Below are 20642 nucleotides of genomic sequence, written 5' to 3' on the forward strand. Positions count from 1 at the left end.
CAGTCAAGAAATATAACAAGATTCAAAATGGATGCTTGCTTAGGGTGAGACCATGGTGAAATATAAGGAAGTGTTTATAGGCCTATTGGTTAAACTGGCTTATTATAAGCTGATTAAAATTACAAGGCTATTCAGAGTAGAATGGTGGTTGCCAGGGCTAGGGGCTAGCAGAATTGGGGAGATGATGGTCAAAGGGCACAAACTTGCAGTTAGAAGATGAATCACAACATTGGGTTATAGTCTACGATGCTGTATTACATGCTTCAAAGTTGCCAAGAGACTAAATTTTAAATATCCTCACCACACACACATACACACACATCATAAGGCTATCATACTGTAAGAGTTTATAGACATTTCTTCTATTTATTGGAAATGAATTTGCTAATAGTAATATCTATAAAATAGTTATTTTATGTCATTGAATAGTTTATTACTTCTTTTTTTTAAGATTTTAAAGATTTTTAAAGATTTTATTTATTTATTAAATAAATAAATAAATAAATAAAATCTTATTAAAGATTTACTTCTTTTTTTTTAAGATTTTAAAGATTTTTAAAGATTTTATTTATTTATTTGACAGAGATCACAAGCAGGCAGAGAGAGAGAGGGGAGGAAACAGGCTTCCCGCTGAGCAGAGAGCCCGATGTGGGGCTCAATCCCAGGGATCGACTCTGGGATCATGACCTGAGCCGAAGGCAGAGGCTTTAACCCACTGAGCCCCCCAGGTGCCTCTAGTTTATTACTTCTAAAAGAGAATTCAAAGAGCAGGTGTTTGCACATTGCTTATTTTCCGATGGAGATGCTAAGACCCAGAGAATATACTGACTTCTCCAATCACATAGCAAGCTACCGGTATGGCTAGTTATTCTTTAGCCCCCACCAGCAAAGTAATCTGTGTTTCTGAAACTGTTTCATGGAAACATTTCGCCAACCTAAGAAAGCAACTTGACGATTAAATTTCAAAACGGCTACTACCTCATGTAAACTATTTCTAGCTAGCTTTCAACTATTTTATCCTGCAAATAAAAAACACAAAATATATTATTGATGTTCTCCTGGAATACTTATGTTTCTTCTAGGTCTACCCGTGAAGTTAAGAGGGCAGAGCAAATTTTGCAAGACTTACTGTACTCTTGTCCTGAAAGCCTGATATAAGGTAATCCAAAAAATAGGGTCATTCAGTCTCTTCCAGTGGCAACTTTAGCTAAAAATATTAAAACTATGAATAAAAGTAGCTCTTTAAAATCATGTTTCTGGGGCGCCTGGGTGACTCAGTAGGTTAAAGCCTCTGCCTTCGGCTCAGGTCATGATCCCAGAGTCCTGAGATCGAGCCCCCCATCAGACTCTCTGCTCAGCGGGGAGCCTGCTTCCTCTTCTCTCTCTCTGCCTGCCTCTCTGCCTACTTGTGATCTCTGTCAAATAAATAAATAAAACCTTTAAAAAAAATAAAATCATGTTTCTAAGTTCATTATACTCAGAAATGTGGATTTTTTTAAGTTTTTAAATTAAAAAAAATTTTTATTGTATTCAGTTAGCCAACAGATACAATAGCCATCATTAGTTTTTGAAATAGTGTTCAATGATTCATTAGTTGTGGAAATGAGGATTTTTTAAATATGTGGGTTGGAAATAGTTTATTCTTCTTTGATTATGAATGCAATATGTGTTTATTATAAAATTATATAAAATTATTAAAAATAGATAAATACAGAAAAAAATAAGTTGGGAGAGTCTCCTACTCCAGAGGTAATTTCTGTTTTCATTTGGTGAATTTCCTTCCAGTCTTTTTTCTTTTTTTAAGTGCATGAGTACAAATATACATCATTTCTCATAATGGGTTAACATGCTATTCACAATTTTGCTTCCTACTACTCTATTTTTATGCCATTAGCATTTCCCCCCTTGCATAAAATATTTCAAAGTTATTTAAATGACAACATATTATTCAATCCTACGGAAATCCTTTAATTATTTTAATCACTGCTCTATTATTAACAATTTGGGTATTTTCATTTTCTTTCCTAGTCTACACAGGGCTGCAATGAACAGTTCTGCATGTCATTTTTGCAAACATTCGTGATTGTATTCTTAATAGATACACATTGTCTTAAATAAATGATGAGGTTTAGTCTTTCCCAGAATAACCCCAGAAATGTCTAACAAGTGGACACTGAATCTTTCTCTGCAGAAGGATCGTGAACTTACATAATATTGAGGTATCTAAATGTCACATAATAGAACTCAAAACATGTCGACATGCTGGTGGTTTAGCTGATGCCATTTGTAAGGACCAAATGAGAATTGTTAGCTCTAATATGAAAATGTGTGCTCTGAAGGAACATGTGGCCCTAGCCCCATCTGCGCCCTAACTAAGCAGCATTCCTTAGCAAATTATTCTCTGCCTACTCAGATTATTATAGCTGGCTCCTTCATGTCAGCTTTGAGAAAGCATGCAGGGGAATTTTCAAGTTTACAGTAGGGAGCAACCAAGATTTCATCATCAGAGCAATAACTCAGTTAGATATTTAAAACCTCTAATCTGTTAAGTAAATACACTCAGTACCCAGTGGTTCCTTTGGAAAGTACGGGATTGATAGGGACTGCCCTCTGCCTTTTCATTGGTTCTCTTCCGGTTCTTCGATGTCCCTGGCAAAATATTTACTTTAAGGGTTCAGGGCATGGCATATATATTCACAGCATGTTCTCTTTGCGCCAGAAAAAAAAAAAAAAAGTCCCAGCAGTAATGAGGTCGAGGCTAGGAACTATCACAGTAGCTGACAGCATTCAGACGTTTGCCACATTTAGACTTACATTTCATGGAGGAGTATATCTAGTTGCTTCCACAAAGGCTTAAGTGAATGCATTTACTTCTATATATTTATGTCGTGAAATGTACAAGAAATTGGGTCCATTTACTTGGATTTCTGGTAGGTAGATTTGCAATCTCAAAACTTAAATATGTGCACATTTCTTGATCCTAAATTCCATTTCTTGGACTTATTTTAAGAAAGTGATTAAGAATATGTACAAAGATTGATCCATAGAATATTTCTCATAGTACTATTTACAACAACTGAAAAGTTAGAAACAACCTAGGGAATTAAATCACAGACAACCATGTGATGAGAGACCATGGTACTATTTAACATGATAGTACAGAGAGTACATTTTTTGATATGAACATTTGACCATACCTGTATTCTTAAATGAAAAGAATAGGTTTTTAAACACATGTATGCAATGCTCTGACTTCGGTTAAATATATAAATAGATACAAGTCTCGAAGGTTTTACAAAAATTTTTTTAACATTGTAATTCTCTAGGATGGTGAGTTAATAATTAATCTTAATCTATAAATAATCTTAATAATTAATCTAGGGACACTTCTCTGTGTCAGTCTGTTAAGCATTTGCCTTTGACTCAGGTCATGATCCCAGGGTCCTGGGATCGAATCCCACATCCCTGCTCAATGGGGAGTCTGGTTCTCCCTCTCCCTCTATCTTTCCCCCTCCTCGTTGCTCTCTCTGTTATGCTCTATTTCAAATAAATAATTAAAAAAATTTTAAAAATAGTTAATCTAAAATAATCTATAATTTCTCTTTTGACTTCTTTAATATCTTTTTTCTTTTAATAGAGTATGCATTATGGTAATATTTTTAAATTATTTATTTATATTTTAGAATGTCTAAAGATTTTATTTTTTTGAGAGACAGAAAATAGAAGCAGGGGGCAGGGAGGGGCAGAGAGAGAGAGAGAGAGGGAGAAGCAGACTTCCCACTGAGAAGAGAGCCCATGGTCGGGCTCCATCCCAAGACCCAAGGATCAGGACCCAAGGAGAAGGCAGATGTTTAACTGACTGAGACTCCCAGGTACCCCTGTCGTACTATTTTTTCAAAAGTTCAAAAGATGTTTAAAGCTCTGCTCTTTCTACATTATGCCTCATAGATTTTTTTCAACTTTCAAGAAAAGGCACTCAAGGATTTATGTCTTCAGCTTGATATACATGCTTTGTCTTCATGATAAAATCTCTTTGCAAGGAAAAGACTAAATATTCAACCATCTCATTAAAACCACTCAAACATTTCAGGAACTGCTCTGACTCTGGGAACAACGGGTAGGCTGTACTCATGTCAGATCCCAGAGTCTCACAGCAGCGTCTTCTACTACATTGAGATACCTCAGTGTCCTGCACACCACCTCAGAATCCTCGCCCCTCCCACAAAAGGCTGACTTCTATTTGTCACATGGAAATCATCAGACTGAAATCAATCATAGAACTGTTGAGTAGTATTTATTGCATTTTCCACTGAATATTGTTAGAAGAAAACCTATCAAACCAAGCACAGCATTTCAGCAGTCAAAGTCCTTTAAGGAAGATACAATCAATGCTTTGGAGTGTTTAAGGAGTAAAACCTCATATTAGCCCAAAGAAATTTAAGTTAACATATATGTTGCAGGCATAGAAAATCAAGACTATGTCTTGTAGCACAATTTGTTAATTGGAACACATGTTTTAATAGAAATTCTAAAGATTTTATTTATTTAACATGTGTCTTCTAACTGTTCTACACACACACACCCAGTATCAACATTGAAAATTTTGTTGTGTTCTGTGGTATTTATCTTGTTTCTTACGGGAATTTTAATCTCATGATGTTTTGTGTAGCTTTTAACCCTCTTCAACCTGGATTCCAAGGCACAGATTTAGTTGAGCCTGTCAGAGAAACCCCTTTAACACTCTCCTTAATCTCTTCCAGTTCTGGAGGAGATTATGCTGAGTGAAATAAGTCAAGCAGAAAGAGTCAATTATCATATGGTTTCACTGACTTGTGGAGCACAAGAAATAACATGGAGGACATGGGGAGATGCAGAGGAGAAGTGAGTTAGGGAAATCAGAGGGGAATATGAACCATAAGAGACTGTGGACTCTGAGAAACAAACTGAGGGTTTTGGAGGGGAGGGAAGTAGGGGGTTGGGTGAGCCTGGTGGTGGGTATTAAGGAGGGAACATATGGCATGGAGCACCGGGTGTGGTGCATAAATAATCTTGGAACACTGAAAAAATAAAAACAAAACAAAACACTCTCCTTAAATATGCCCAGTGAATCTTCATTGAATAAGGAAATGAATTTCTCTACTTCCTCTTCAGTGAATAGGAGGGTCCATGTAAATGAGGTATCCCTTCCAGATCTTTCCTTTGAGTGATAATACTTCGCATTCTTTGTCCCTTCCTTCTTGGCCCTTTGTATATGTGTGTGTGCATTTATTTGTGTGTGTGTATTTGTATGAATATACATGCATATGTTTTAAAATTCAAGACTAAGTAGGGGTTATTTTCCACAAAGGGAAAGAAGTGGCCCAGCAATTCTGTAAGTCAGAGTTCCATCTAGAATTTGATGGGAAAGAGTCATTCCAACCCATGGCAGCACAGTGGAGAAAATACTTTTTTAGATGTCTACAAAAGGTTTTCCATTTTCCCAATGTCAATAATGAGCACCAATGGTCTGTCTCTGGGTTCTCCAAAGTTTTGGGGTTGTTATCTGTTTGACCTGTGCTAAGTTATCCTAATGTTTGCTATTGAGTGAAAGGGAAGAGTGGCTTCCTAGTCTGTTGAGAAACGATTATTGAAGGATGTCCACAGATTGATGAAATGTGGTCTTAATGCTACCCTGGGACACTCTACTGGAACCAAATCCTCCTTGTGAGGCATCATGGCTGCAAAGAAGGAGCTCTGTTGTGTCTCTGCAGTTGTTCTGCTAAATGGAGCCCCATAACAAGCCAACTTCAAAAGTGCCATGGGTTATGGAGTCCAAGATGATAACATGATGGGGACTTTGATGATAAGAGAAAATGGGGTTTTTAGCAGTCCTTTGGCACATGTGGGCAGTCAGACAAAAAAAATGTACACATTTCACAAAATTATTTTATTCAAGAGTTAAACTCAAAGTGGTGGACACCGAGTGGAAAACCAGTTCATTTGGGTGTGTCTGGAGGAGACAGAGAGAAGACCAGAATTGAAACAGAAGTGAATACTGATCTAACTATCCTGTTTCTGGATAAGCCCACCACTGGCTTGGATACCAGACCACCACCAAATGCAGGTTTATTTTTGTTTTTGTTTTTGTTTTTTACTCCTGGAGAAGATGTCAAGGCAGGGAAGGACTGTTATCTTCTCCTCTGACCAACCTCATTATGCCATCTTCATACTGTTTGATTGCCTGACCTTGATGGCTTTGGGAAAGGTGATATTCTAGGCCCTGCACAGGAACCTTTGGCTTGGTTTGCATCTGCTGGTTACATGTATGTCTCCTATAGCAACCCTGTTGATTGCTTCCCACATGTCATTTTTGGGGACTCCTCTACTGTGACCACACAGAAACTGAAGATCTGGGAACCTGGAGGCAATTAAAGAGCCTCCCAGTCAGGATAAACAATACAGAGAGGAATTAGCTGAAGTTTATATTAATTCTTCTTTCTACAGATAAACTAAATTTCAACTGGAAAGGCTCTCAGTAGGTCAAAAAAGGAGTATATTGTTTTCATACACACACACACACACACACACACGCATACACACACACCACTTTCTTTGGCCATTGACTCAGGTGGGGGTCCAAATGCTCACTGAAAAATTTACATGGTGACTCTCTCAAGACTACCCTCTGGAGATAATAGTACCGGTTATCACAGGACTAGTTATAGAGGCTCTTTACTTTGGTTTAAACAACCCTGCAGGAATACAGAAGAGAGCTGGCTCCCTGTTCTAGGGGACCTACAACCAAGTCTGTCAGTGGTATCTTTTGGCTCTTGAAAAGAAGCAATGCAGCATGAGTCTGTCAGTGGCTATTATAGAATAAAAACATATGTTTTTGGAAAACTTATATCTGAGCTATTCCCTTTAAGAATTGGATAAAATATCATATTTGTTGAGTGTATCCTATTTAATGTTGGGACTGAAGCTGAAAGTAGGAGCCTTCTTTATCTTGATGCTTTGCCTCGTGATACTTGCCCTGACCCCCCACACCTTGTCTCTGGCTGTTGCCACAGGTCAAAGTGACATCCTTTGGCTACTCTTCTCTTGACTATCCCTTTAGTGATAATGGTGATCTTTTGAGGCCTCAGAACCATTAGGCCTCAGTTTTCATGGAGCCAGTAAATAAGTGTTTCTTAGTATGAATACACATTCTTGCAGCAAAATGAATTTATAGGCCAAAGCTTTTATAGCAGCATAAATGGGACACAAGAAAACAGAGCTGTGAATATGTGGTGTGTTCAGGAGAAGACTTTTTACAAAATAAGGCTGTCTTTCTGGGGTCTGTGGAAGAATCATCTGATGTTAGCACGTATGATAGTTGAGTTCTTCACAGTCACTTACAACAAATTTCCTTTTTAAAAAATCTTTTCCAAGCAGTTGTAGCAGGTCACTCTGGACCCCATGTCACATGCTTTCAGCTGTCATTGATTTCAGCCTCAGCTGTGGTGGAATGAGCTCAGATCACATCCCACTGACAACAACTTAGCTTAAATTCTGCTTGTCTTTCTGCTCTAGGAAGGTCTCAGGACTGAGGAAGAATGCTAGACTAATCTTTCGTCTCCCAAGGAAAGCTTGAATATGTAAGGTAATTAAAACTCCTGGGATAGTCCTCAACTAATGAGGGATGTGAGCCAGCTGGATGTGAGTCCTTTGTCCGCCATCTTTCAGGGGGATAATTCCAAGACATCCATTTGTTTCTCAGGAGGTTCTAGTGGAATCGTTCTCTAGTCCTCCTTGAAAGCTTTTTCCTCCTTCCACCTTCCAGCTTCACTCTTGTTTCCTGAGCTTATCACTCAAATGATCTGTACCCAAGGCTCTTCTTTCAGGGAATCCAAACCAAGGTGCCAAGAAAAAAGATACTTCATTTGTTTTAAGTAGCCATTGTGGGAATTTGTATTGCTGCTATCTTCCATTGAAACTGTGGTTTATTATTCTGGTTTTTAGTGATCTCTGTAATACCTCAGTATTTGCTATGTATGATTAAGCCTGTATGGACGCTTTGACTCTGATTACTGTCCGAAAGAAATGAAAGTGATGGCTAGTGATATGTAATACCATCCATTTGATAATCAGATAATAAATCTTTGAGGAAGAAATGGGGAACAATCCCCTGACTTAGAGAGGAGGTGTCCAGCTCTGGTCCTCATGGTTTCACACTGACAAAGTCAAACATCTCTCTGGCTTTGGCGTCCTCATCTTTTAAAATCAGATATTGAACTAGAAGGTCTCTGTGCTTCTCTAGCTTAGAAGTTCTATAATTTGTACAATTCAAACACCATGGAAAGAACCATTTTTGTCATTGAAGCTCAGCTTCAGTCAGCCCCCACTCTGTGGAAGCCAGAGGGCTCAGGGCTGCTGGTCTTTTGTGCACCTCTCTTTGTTGGAATCAAACATCATGTGCTTTCACAGCACATTCTCTGCTAAAATATCTGGCACCTAGTAGGTGCTCAATACATGCTGTTTTAAAGGGAACTCCTATCATCTTCTTAAAACCTTTTCATGGAACACTCCATTAGTCAAGATGGCATGTATCAAGTTCATCTGTCACAGAAACGGAAGTGGAGTTAAGTAGTTTTTTAATGATCACATTTTGTGAATAATTTCTATGAAATTGTTTTATGAAATATGAATATGAATCTTACCCCATGTTGCCTTGTTTTGTAGTTATTCATGTTGTATTTAATTCTGTTATTGTTAAGTTCTCTTGAATTTAATCATGTTCTAGCCATCTGTGTATACCACTAAGTACTTGCCACATAAGACACTTGTCAGCTGCGGCGGGGGCCGGGGGAAGGGAAGAGAAAGATACAAGACTCTACTACACATAGGAATTAAGACTTATTGGGAAATATGTCTATTATTTGAAAAGAACAGCTAGAAAGTTAATTCCAATGTGATAAATAGATTTCTAATAAATTAGATTGGAAATAATTTTATGTTAAACTTCCCATTAACATGTTCATTGATCCAGAAAAACCAGTTGAAGGTCACATTTAAAAAAATGTTTAAGTGACACATCTATCAAAGTTAAGTATCGGGAAATGCAATTTTAATCACTATAAAAAAGTACACAAATAATCAGTTCAAAAAACTAATGTGATTCAGAAAGAGAGAAGGCAGAGAAGAGGAGAGACAAAGCAATAGAGGAAGAAAACATGCAGATATTGCAAGTGGTCAAGAGCGGTCAGAAGGAGAGAGGACCTGTGGGCTGGTGTGGGTGTTAGACCTAGGTAGGTGGAGACTTTTTTTATTGCTGTTATGAGATTGGTTGAGATATAATCCATACACCATAAAATTCACTCTTTCCAAGTGCACAGTTTGTCTTGGTATGCTCATAGTGTTATGCAATCATCACCACTACCTATTTTTAGGTTATAAAAGAAACCACATACCCATTAGCAATTATACTCCATTCCCCTCCCTTTCCCCTGACACTCCACCCTACCCTAGATAATCATTATTCTACTTCCTGGTTCTATAGATTTACCACATTTGAACATTGCATATAAATGAAATCATGTAATACATGGCTTTTATGCTCATTTTTTCATTTAATACAGTGTTTTTGAGATACATCCATATTGTAGTATCCATCATTCATTCATTTTTATTGCCAAATAATATTCCATTGTACAAATTTACCACATTTTATTGATCTATTCATCAGTTGATGCCACTTGCATTGTTTCCACTTTTTGGCAGTTATGAATAAAACTGCCATGAACACCCATGGGCAAACTTTTTCTGTGGGTATATGTTATCACTTATCTTGGGTGTATACCCAGGAGTAGAATTGCAGAATCATATGGTAATTCCATGATTAACCATCTGAGGCACTGTTAAACTGTTTTTCAAAGTGACTGTATATTTTCATCTCATCAACGGTATGTGAGGGTTCCAATTTCTCCACGTCATTGTCAACATGTCTTATCCATTCCTGTGGGTGTGAAGTGACATGTTATTGTGGTTTGGATTTACATTTCCCTGATGACTAACAACATGGAGCATCTTTGCATGTGCTTGTTGACCATTTACATATCTTTGGGAAAATGTCTATCCAGATATTTTGTCTATTTTTCAATTGGGTTGTTTATCTTTTTATTACTGATTTATAAGAGTTTTTCATATATTCTGGAAATAAGCAAAGGTTCCATTTCAGGTATGTGATTTGAAAATTATTTCCTATGTTTTTGTGGGTTGTTTTTTTCACATTTTTGATAGTAACCTTTGAAGCACAAAAGTTGATAGGTTTGTCATAGTCCAGTTTATTTGTTTTTATTTGTTTAGTTTTTAAAAAGATTTTATTTATGTATTTGACACACAGAGAGAGCACAAACAGAGGGAGTGGCAGGCAGAGGGAGAGGGAGGAGCAGGGTTCCCTGCCAAGCAGGGCTCCATCCCAGGACCCTGGGATTATGACCTGAACTGAAGGTAGATGCTTAACCATCTGAGCCACTCAGGCACCCCCATTTGTTTTTTATTTTTTTGCTTGAGCTTTTGGCATTATATTTGAAAAAGTCATTGCCAAGAGCATGAGGATTTACTCTTATGTTTTTGTCTAAGAATTTCATACTTTAAGCACTTTTTGTCTAAGAATTTCATGCTTTGTTTTTGTCTAAGAATTTCATACTTTAAGCACTTTTATTTAGGTCTATGATTCCTTTTGAGTTAGTTTTTGTGTGTATTGTGAGGTAGGGGGTTAACATCGTTCTTTTACATGTGGATATCCAGTTGTCCCAGCGCCATTTCTTGAAAAGACTCTTCTTTACCCCATTGAATGGTTTCAGCACAATAAAAAAAAGTCAGTTGGCTATACAAGGGGTTTATATCTGGACTCTACTTCTATTCCATTGATCTATGTGTGTGTGCATTTATACCAGTACCACATATCTTAATTACTGTAGTTTTATAGCCAAGTTTTGGAATTGGGAACTGAAAGTCCTCTTACTTTGTTCGTCCTTTTCTGTGTTGGTTTTTTTCTGAGTATTTGTGATCTCTTGTAATTCCATATGAATTCAACTTTTGGCTTTCCTATTTCTGCAAATAAGCCAGCTGGCGTTTGATAGGAATCACGTTGAATCTGCCGATCAGTTTTTTAGGGGGTAGTGCCATCTTAACAAAGTTGTCTTCCCAATTTATGATCTGAGATGTCTTTCTACTTGTTTAGGAGTCTTCTTTAATTTCTTTAATAATGTTTTGTAGTTTTAGTTACATTTTTTACATCTCTTATGAAATTTATACATAGGTATTTTATTCTTTTTTTGATGCTATTGTAAAAGTAATTGTTTTCTTAATTTTATTTTCAGGTGAACATTATTATCAAAGAACATTGATAGTGTATATAAATACAATTGATCTCTCTATATTGATCTTAAGTCTTGCAACCTTGCTGAACTTACTAGTTTTTTTTTTAGTGGATTCTTTAATATTTTCTATATATAAGATCATGTCATCTGCAAATAAGATAGTTACTTCTTCCTTTCCAGTCTGGGTGACTTCCCCTTCTCTTGTCTAGTTGTCCTGGGCTAGAATCTCCAGTACAATGTTGAATAGTACTGGTGAGAATGGACATCCCTATCTTGGGCTGGATCTCAAGAGGAAAGCATTCAGTTGTTCATCAGTAAGTATGAGATTAGCTATGGAATTTTTCATGGATGACCTTTATCAGGTTGAAGAAGTTCTTTCCTCTTCCCAGTTTGTTGAGTGTTTTTATTATAATAGGTGTTAGGTTTTGTCAAATGCTTTTCATAATTTTTTATTCAGTTAATATTATAATTATATTTCCTAGGCTAAATCCCACTTGGTTATGATGCACAATCCTTTTTATAGTTTCTGGCTACCATTTACTAATGTTTTATTGAGTATTTTTGTGTGTGTGTCTGTACTGATAAGAGATATTAGCCAGTAGTTTTATTTTCCTGTGATGTCTTTATCTTACTTTAATATCAATATAAATCTGTTCTCAAAAAATGAGCTAGAAATTTTTCCCTCCTCTTTTACTTACTGGAAAAGTTTGCCATGGAATTGGTTTTTAATTTATTTTTCAATATTTGGTAGAATTTACTGTGAAGTTGTATAGGTCTGGGCTTTTCTTTATGGAAATACTTTTAGTTACTAATGTAATGTCTTTGTCATGGAGATTTTAAACTTTCTGCTTTCTTGAGTTAGTTTCCAGAATTTGTAACTTTCTACTAATTGTCCCTTTCCTCTATACTATCTAACTTGTTGGCATATGGTTGTTCATAGTCCTCTTTACTTCTTAAAGTTTATAATGATGACCCCTCTTTCATTCACTACACTGCTATGTCTGCTTTGTCTTGGTTAGTCTAGTTAAAGCTTGCTAATGTTGACTTCTTCAAAGAACCAATTTCGAGTTCCAGTGATTTCCTCTATTGTTTTTTCTTTCTTATTTCATGTATCCCTGCTGTAAATTTCCCTCTGAGCAGTACTTTTGCTGCAGCACATGAATTTTGGTATGCTGTGTTTTTGTTTTCACTCATTTTGAGGTATTTTTTACTTATGATTTCTTCTTTGATGCATTTGTTATATAGGAATATATCATTCAATATCCACATATTATTGTAAATTTCCCAAGTTCCTTCTTTTATTGATTCTAATTTAATTCCATTGTGGTTTTGAAAGCATATTTGGTATGATTTCCATCCTTTAAAATTTATTAAGAATTGTTCTATGACCTAGCATATGATTTATCTTGGAGAATGTTCTATGTGCACTTGAGAAGGATGCCGGTTCCCTGTTCTCTTGTAGGGTGTTCTGTAGATGTCTGTTAGATCTACTGTTGTTTGTGAGTTTTCTGTCCGGTTTTTCTGTTCATTTCTGGAAATGTGGTATTGAAGTATCTGACTTTTATTATTGAATTATTTATTCCTCCATTTGATTCTGTCAATTTTGCTTCATATATTTTTGGGTGCTATTGTTAGGTGTATGTCATATGGTCATAATTCCGGTATCCTCATGATGGACTGATCCTTTACAATTGTGGAACTCCCCCTTTATCTCTAGTAACAATTTTTAGTTTAAAATCTGTTTTGCCAGATATAGAAACTCCAGTTTTCTTTCATGTACTGCTTACATGGTACATCTTTTTTTGACCTATTTCCTTTCAACATATCTGTGTTTAGTGAATAGTTTTTGTTTAATGATTTCAATGTTTTTAAGTTTATTTTCTAAATAAATCATACACTATAAGTCATTTTTTTCTTTATGTACAGTTCTAGGAATTTTAACATATGTGTAGTTATGTGTAACCATGCCTATGATAGGATAGAAAAAATTACATTATCTCCAGAACTCCCCTCTTGCAAACCTAATTCCTAGCATAGAATGATATTCTCCCTTGGGGTGAGTTCTCATTACACCATCATAGGTTAGGGATTCATATTACATTATGATCATTATCACTATTATTTGACCATGATTTTGTTGATCGTCTTTTTTCTTCAACTCTTCTGAGGCTTTGTGTTGAGCTTTGTAACTACCTCAGCATGCTGAGTTAAGGACAGGTGGGGATTATTTTCTGGGCTACAATATTGATTAGAGTCATTCAAACACAGAAGATTCTTAGAAGAATTGACATGACATCAAGATGAAGCTGAGGTTTGAGTCTTATTTGAGGGCTGGTATTTTCCACCAACATTGGGAACACTACTACAACATTGTCATATTACCTAATCTGAATGGTAGCCTAGAAATTCCAGGTCTTTGGTGATAGCTGAGCAATTATAAATGCATCCCTAAGTATGCCTGGCATCCTCTCTCATCCTCCTGCTCTCAGTTGACTCTGGAAAGCAAATAGAGTGTAACAATAGAGTCCTGTAATGTTCCTGTGTAGGGCTGACCTTTGTATCATTGTTAATCCTTGTCCTCTCTTTTGGAGACAAGAGATTAAATTAAAACTGCATGAAACCCTTTTCTGAGTCACAGGGATAGGCTGCTTTCCCTCTTTGAAAACCCAAAGGATTTAACAGGATTTTCCCCTTCTCAAACACCACCCCCCCTTACCCTGACCTTAACAGCTTCCCAACGTTAGGGAAAGGCAGGAAGTTTTCCCTGTGGTTTTTCTCTGTGACGACATGATGGGACAGGTTGATCAATGGGGGAAAACCCATGTCAGAACACGCCTTCTGTGTACATTCCCAATATTTGCTATAAGAAGGGCCATCCCAGACCCAGGCTGCTATCAGAACCTAGCATTACTCCCAGAGCACTCGCCACTCAGCACTGAGAAGATCTGTTCTTTGAGCTGAAAATGATGTGCAGTAGCAAGAATTTGCTCCTGGCTGCTTTGATGTCAGTGCTGCTACTCCACCTCTGCAGCAAGTCAGAAGGTAAGTATCAGTCTTTCTGCTGACACAGGAGGAAGAACTGTTTTCCTTCTCCTTGGAAACTTGAGCTCCCCTGGGGGTCCCCAAGGAAAGGGAGCCTCTAAGAAAGTCTTGAGAAATGATGGGAGTTGTCACTCATTGGTGAGTGAGGATGGAATGGTTACTGCTGCTGATCAGGCTTTTTTTTCCCTCTGCTCTCAATCCCAGCAGATATTTGGCGTGTCTGTGTTCTTAGAGACCCCCAAGTTCTGCAACAGGGCTAAGGTGTTATTTTTGGGTGTGATATAAATTGTGTTATATTACCAGTGAATGGGGTCATTCTGAAATGTAGGAAACACTCCCACTCTTCCGACTTTTTCACCTCCCACCTAAATAGTTTAAGTTCAAAACTCATCGTTTAGAGGCAGATTATGGCATCTGACTTCTCCATCCTTACATAGCTTTGGACCCCTTCTTGTCAACTTAGAGATACTTTATCCCTTACCTTACAGCAGGTTATAATTTAACTTGGGGGAGTGTCTGAGTATTGCTTTATGGCTGTGAGAGTACATCCCTTTTAGCAACAGGTGCATTCCTGAAAATGCACGTGTTGAAATTTTATGACCAAAATATTTCCATAATATCACAATTTCAAAGTGCTTTTGAAGCTCCTATAAATTGCATTTTCCTTTGTAACTTCTTATCATTCCCCTTCTTTCAATGCTCGGAGCTAAGTAATAGATTAAAAGCTCCATATTTATTCATATTCTGAATGTGGAAGGTTCTCTGTAAGAGTTTCTTCAAGTGGGAGATAGTCATATTCTTGAGTGATTATAATGAACTTAAATGAAACACTATCAGTTTGTGTTTCTCACTAGAGATATTCCTTTTGTTAGAAGTCACAGGCTTCTAAACTGTATTATTAAACCAGAATCACCCAGCAAATAAGCTCCTTCCCTCTTTTTTTTTTTTTTAAGAGAGCTGGAAACTACATTAAGTCATATCTCAAAGACATTGCAACTGTTTCTCTAAATAGTTTCTTTACCATATACAACTGCAACTTTGAGTAGTTCCATAATACCTACTACAGAATAAACTCAATCGTGTTTACTCAATACCTTTAATTTCTTTTCAGCAGCAAGCAACTTTGATTGCTGTCTTCGATATACAGAACATATCCTTCATCCCAAATATATTGTGGGCTTCACACAGCAACTGGCCAATGAAGCTTGTGACATCAATGCTGTCATGTAAGTTATTCAATTCAGCCTTTCTGGAATTTCAGAAATAACTGATGTGGCAATGATATGTTTGTTTTAATAGTACATATGTATTCCAAAGTTTAAATAGGACTAGAATAGGGCAGAAGTTTAGTGTTTCTTTTGTTGTTTTTTTTTTTTTTTTTTTAGAACAGAGTTGAGGGCCAAATCACTTTTTAAGATACACTTATAAACTACTTACATGCCATCTCAGGAAAACATGGGAGACATAAATTTTAAAATGAGCATCTTCTACCAGAGAATGGTTGGGGCTGTAAGTAAGTTATTATGCTTTCACATGTAATAATCTTGATTCATATAGGATATTATACTTCAGAGTGATATAGGTTATTGGTTGCATATACACATATTTTGTGTAACCACCAGCAAGAAAATTAAATAACAATTCTGAGACTTATTTTCCAGTTATCTCACAGCTAATTGTTAAAATACAGAGAAAGTAGGAGAGAATCACTTTTATTTCCTGCATCAAGATTTATTAGAAACATTTTTTTTTATTTGGTTTCACCTCTGAGACAAATAAAATGCTTAATGGGTGGAGAAGTCCATTGGAATACAAAATTTCCATTGCATGTTCTGTGAAATAGCAATTCAAAACTCTTTAAGCACAAATCAAATTTTCTGTGTTTTTTTTTTAAGCTTTTACACAAAGAAAAAATTGGCTGTGTGTGCAAATCCAAAGAAGAACTGGGTGAAAAAGGCTGTGCAAATCCTCAGGTATGGATATTTACCATCAGGCCCTCTTCAAATGTCTGAGGCAAAGGTCATGTGCAGAGTGGTAGACCATAGGCTTGCTGGGACCTTTTAACCTAAACACTATAGAATTTTATTTATTTAATTTTAAAAAAAGATTTATTTATTTATTTATTTTAAGAGAAAAGAGTGGGGGAAGGAGAGAGAATCTTGAGCAGACTCTGTGCTGAGCACAGAGCCTGATGCAGGGCTTGATCTTACCACCTTGGAATCATGACCTGAGCAGAACTCCAGAGTTGGTTGCTTAACCAACTGAGCCACCCCAGTTGCCCCAGCAGCGTAGAATTTTAAAGGGGAAATTTGAGTCGGACCGTGAAAACAAAAATTAATTTTTTCCACTTACACATCATTTTTATCTTTTTTTAAATTCAGTGACTTTTCCGTGATGTATGAGTCTCCTATGCATTAGACAGTTGCTAGCAGCTTGACTTTTGTTGCAAAGATGACTCCTCCTATGTATATAATTCACAAACTACATGACATTTTGTTAAAAACTGAAAAATAAAGAGTCAAAAAGAGATCAATGGTTGTGATTTACAGTGGTGTTACATTTTATTTTATCAATATGAACAGAAGTCACCTAACACAAAGGTGCCATAGACACTGAATTTAAAGCGTTGAGTCCTGTATCTGTCATTAGCTAGCTGAGTTATGTTGGGCAAGGCCCTTCCTCTCTGAACTTTGATTTGTTCCTCTGGACTCTTGAGCTGCTGACATCCTGAGATGAGATTAGGGAACAAGAGGCAATCTTTAGGTACAAAATCTATTCTTCCCAGTCAGTCACCCTGTCATTGCTTAGTTTTTTCTTCTTTTTCTCTTTACAGCCACAGAGTCAAGAAGATGTAAAACAGATGCTCTCTGGAATGGAATTGGACAGAGCCTATGAACAAAAAGAATGTAGCAGGAGTTGGTTGTTGAGAGTGTAGCACATACCTGATTTGTGCTTCATTGGACTTGTCCAATTAATGAAGTTGATACATATTGCATCATAGTTTGCTTTGTTAAGCATCACATTAGAATCAAACTCTATTTTATTTTATTTATATATATATATGTATCTTTTTGTGTGTGTTTTTACTATTTAATACTAATTTTCTATAAGCTATTTGGTTTAGTACGAGGTATAATGTTATGTTCAGAGAAATGAGGTTATATGGACTTCCTTGTAAGCAGCAAGCTCTTTGTAAAAATCTATTTAACATTTTTCTTCTACATTGTTTTATTTCCAAAACGATTGTAATTATCCTGTAAAAAAGAAAACATTATGATAAAAATAAATATTGAAAATTAAAGAATGAACTAAAATTGCTTGTTAGTAGAGTTATATAGCACTTCTAAGATAGGAATTAAAAATTTTAAAAATATTTAAAGGGATAGTAAATCTAAAAATTGGAGGGGAAGGTCATATTTCCCCATTCACTTCTGCCTGGATGTTCCCATTTCCCTGTTCCACATGATCCTGGTTTTTATTCTATATGAATTATAATGAAAGGGTCTTTTTTTTTTTAAGATTCAAAGTCATCCAAACCAAAAATTAGGAAATCCATAGCTCCATTAGAAATCCATAGTTCCATGCTCATCAATATAAAACTTTTCAAAATAAAGAGTACCTATATACTTTGTGACTTCAGGGACATAATAACCACAGAGAAAATATCTTCAGAAATTCTTTTGTCCATCCATCATGGTTACCAGCGAGGGACCTAGGAATGGGCATCTCAGCACGGAAACATTTCTCTATTTCATAAGTCCTCTGGAGTCATCCTTAAGCAGTTTCCAAAAAGAAAATGACAAAGCAGAGGGTTCTAGGAACTGATTGCCTCACTAAGTGGAGGAGAGATTTGAGGTATGTGAAACTTAGCAAGAGCCCAGACAAAAGATGAAAGTGTCCTCAACCAAGGGAGTCACTATCACAGTGTTCAGGTAGCAAAGTCTGTCACCTGAAACAGCACTCAGGACTGTCTGTCTTAGACTCCAAAGACCATGAAGGATCACTGGAGGCAGGCACACTGATGAGATGCTGCCAAATCCAGACACACAACCCATAAAGCAGGGCAATGGTGGGTCACTGGTACAGAGCCAAGAGCTGTAAGTGGCCCATTTAGCCTGGAAGTTGTCTCTCTGCCCAGGAGTAAGAACACTGAGTCATCAGGGAAAGTAGGCTCAATATCCTGTTTGTTTATTCATCAAACATGGGTTTAGTACCTATTATGTGCCAGGTACTCAGCCAAGTGAAGCTTGCAATACCAAGAGATAAGGTCAGGACTTGGTCTTTGCTCCCTGATAATTAGAGCTGAGGTTAGAGGAAGAGGACAAGAAAATCAGCTCTTACCACACATGGTGTAAGCACTTGGATAATGAGAGTTACAGAGTTCTGTAGGTCATCAGCAGTGAGGGCTTTCAGAAGGGAAGAATTTTTGGTTGAATCATATTAAACAGCCAGTATTCGATGTTCTTGAACTATAGGGGTGACAATTATGTATGGTTCCATATTTGAGCTGAGGTTTAAGTGGCCAGTAGGAGCCACCCAGTTGGAAAAGCAGGAAATGTTTGGAAATATCTAGGGATATGTTTTAGTTCTCATAATGTCTGAAGTTGGGATACTATGGGTATTTAGTGGGTGGGAGGCAGGGATGCCAATCTATTGGAATGCACATGATAGCCCTGCACAATGAAGAATTGCCCCATCCAAAATGTCAACCATGCCACCAATTTGACAAACTGGATGAAGTGGAAAGTATGCAAGGAGTAGGGGTGGGGTGGAGTAGTTACAGGTGAAGTGAGACTGTTACCTCAACCAAGTCTAGTGGTTTGAACTTGAACATGGCAACACTGGGGAACTTATGAAAAAGTCCAAGCAGGGGGAGAGGGATGTGGGGAGGAAAATAGAAGCAGACATAGCAGGGAGAGCAGCAGCAAGGAAGGTGAGAAATGGTGGGAATTCAGTGAAAACCAGAGTAGAAAGACAGATACATAAATAAATATTTTTCTTTTTTTCCAATTATATTATATTTTATTTTATTTTTTCAGTGTTCCAAGATTCATTGTTTATGCACCACACCCTGTCCTCTATGCAGTACACGCCCTCCTTAATACCCACCACCAGGCTCACGCAACCACCCATTCCCCTCCCTTCCAAAACCCTCAGTTCGTTTCTCAGAGTCCACAATCTCTCATGGTTGATCTCCCCCTCCAATTTCTTTAAAAAAAATCCAAAAAGCAAAAGCAGAGAATCATACAAAGACCACCCCCTACCTCGCACCCATCACACAGCTTCAGCCAACCAATGCCTTCTTGTTACACCTATAACACCCACCTCATTTCTTCCCATTTATATACCCCCTGAGTGACTTTGAAGCAATTCCCACATACCAAAGTACTCAGTCTATAAATATTTAATTAAAATGCAAGAACACTTTCATTATCACAGATTTAAATTGATTTAAAGTGATTCCCTAATATCACCAAATAACCACTGTTAAAATATCCCTGTTTGAAAAAAGAAATCCAGTTTATTTCCCCCAAGAGTTGTTTTTTTTAAATTTATATATATATATATATATATATATATATATATATATATATATATATTTGCAGTTGAATTTATTTGAATGAAAATCTGGATAAGGTCTAGACATTGCATTTGTTTGCTTTGTTTCTTTTTACTTCTAATGTATGTTTCTTAACCCCTCATCTTTGCGATTTATGTTTTGGAGAAACAAGGACCTGTGTCCTGTAGTTTCTCATCTTCTGGATCTTGCTGAATTTGCATTTGTATGCTGAGATTTTGCCTGTTCCCTAACTCTGAGTTATAAATAGAGGCTGCATTGAAGCTCCATTTGAGGAAGGGACATTTTACCAGTGACATTGTGCCACCTTGGCATAAAGTTGCCTAAACTGTTATCAGCAAGAGGTATAGAGGGGGAGACTGTAGCCTTGAGCCCAAGCCTTCAAAGAATGTGAAGAATTGATCAAGACCTTCACCTGACAGCTGGGGGTGGTGTGTATGGGCTAATGACATGCACGTATTTCAAAGAGGGTGATGGGGAAGGGGGCAGTAGGAATAGAGAAGCTCCGCCATAAAAGCACGGGAAGGCTGTTTTCCATCTGCTTCTGACCTTGTGCTTGTCTTGAGAAGACCCTAGGGGCAGTGATGTTCTTGCTATAGACTCAGGTTTCAAGTGAGGGAAGGAGCTAGGGGAGGGAAAGATGGAAGGACAGAAAGTACTTGCCAGAAGAGGCCAGAGGG

At 37.1% G+C, this 20642-nt stretch overlaps 1 protein-coding gene across 4 annotated transcripts in view; it reads left to right on the forward strand.

The window, feature by feature from the left end:
• The window catches only part of CCL20 (C-C motif chemokine ligand 20), a 49653-nt gene extending 31986 nt beyond the window's left edge, over positions 1 to 17667 (forward strand). Inside the window, exons 1-4 of one of the 4 annotated variants that reach the window (XM_046019686.1) lie at positions 11685 to 14384; positions 15496 to 15610; positions 16280 to 16357; positions 17218 to 17667. In XM_046019686.1, the coding sequence (XP_045875642.1) occupies positions 14306 to 14384; positions 15496 to 15610; positions 16280 to 16357; positions 17218 to 17239 (294 nt within the window). In that variant the 5' untranslated portion in view covers positions 11685 to 14305 and the 3' untranslated portion in view covers positions 17240 to 17667. Of the gene's footprint in view, positions 1 to 1082; positions 1160 to 7551; positions 7620 to 11684; positions 14385 to 15495; positions 15611 to 16279; positions 16358 to 17217 lie in introns of those variants that run through there. The other 3 variants (XM_046019687.1, XR_006820336.1, XR_006820334.1) reach the window with 3 other exon arrangements.
• The last annotated feature ends 2975 nt before the right edge of the window (positions 17668 to 20642 follow it).

Source organism: Meles meles, chromosome 9, assembly GCF_922984935.1.
Source record: "Meles meles chromosome 9, mMelMel3.1 paternal haplotype, whole genome shotgun sequence".
NCBI classification, from domain to species: domain Eukaryota; kingdom Metazoa; phylum Chordata; class Mammalia; order Carnivora; family Mustelidae; genus Meles; species Meles meles.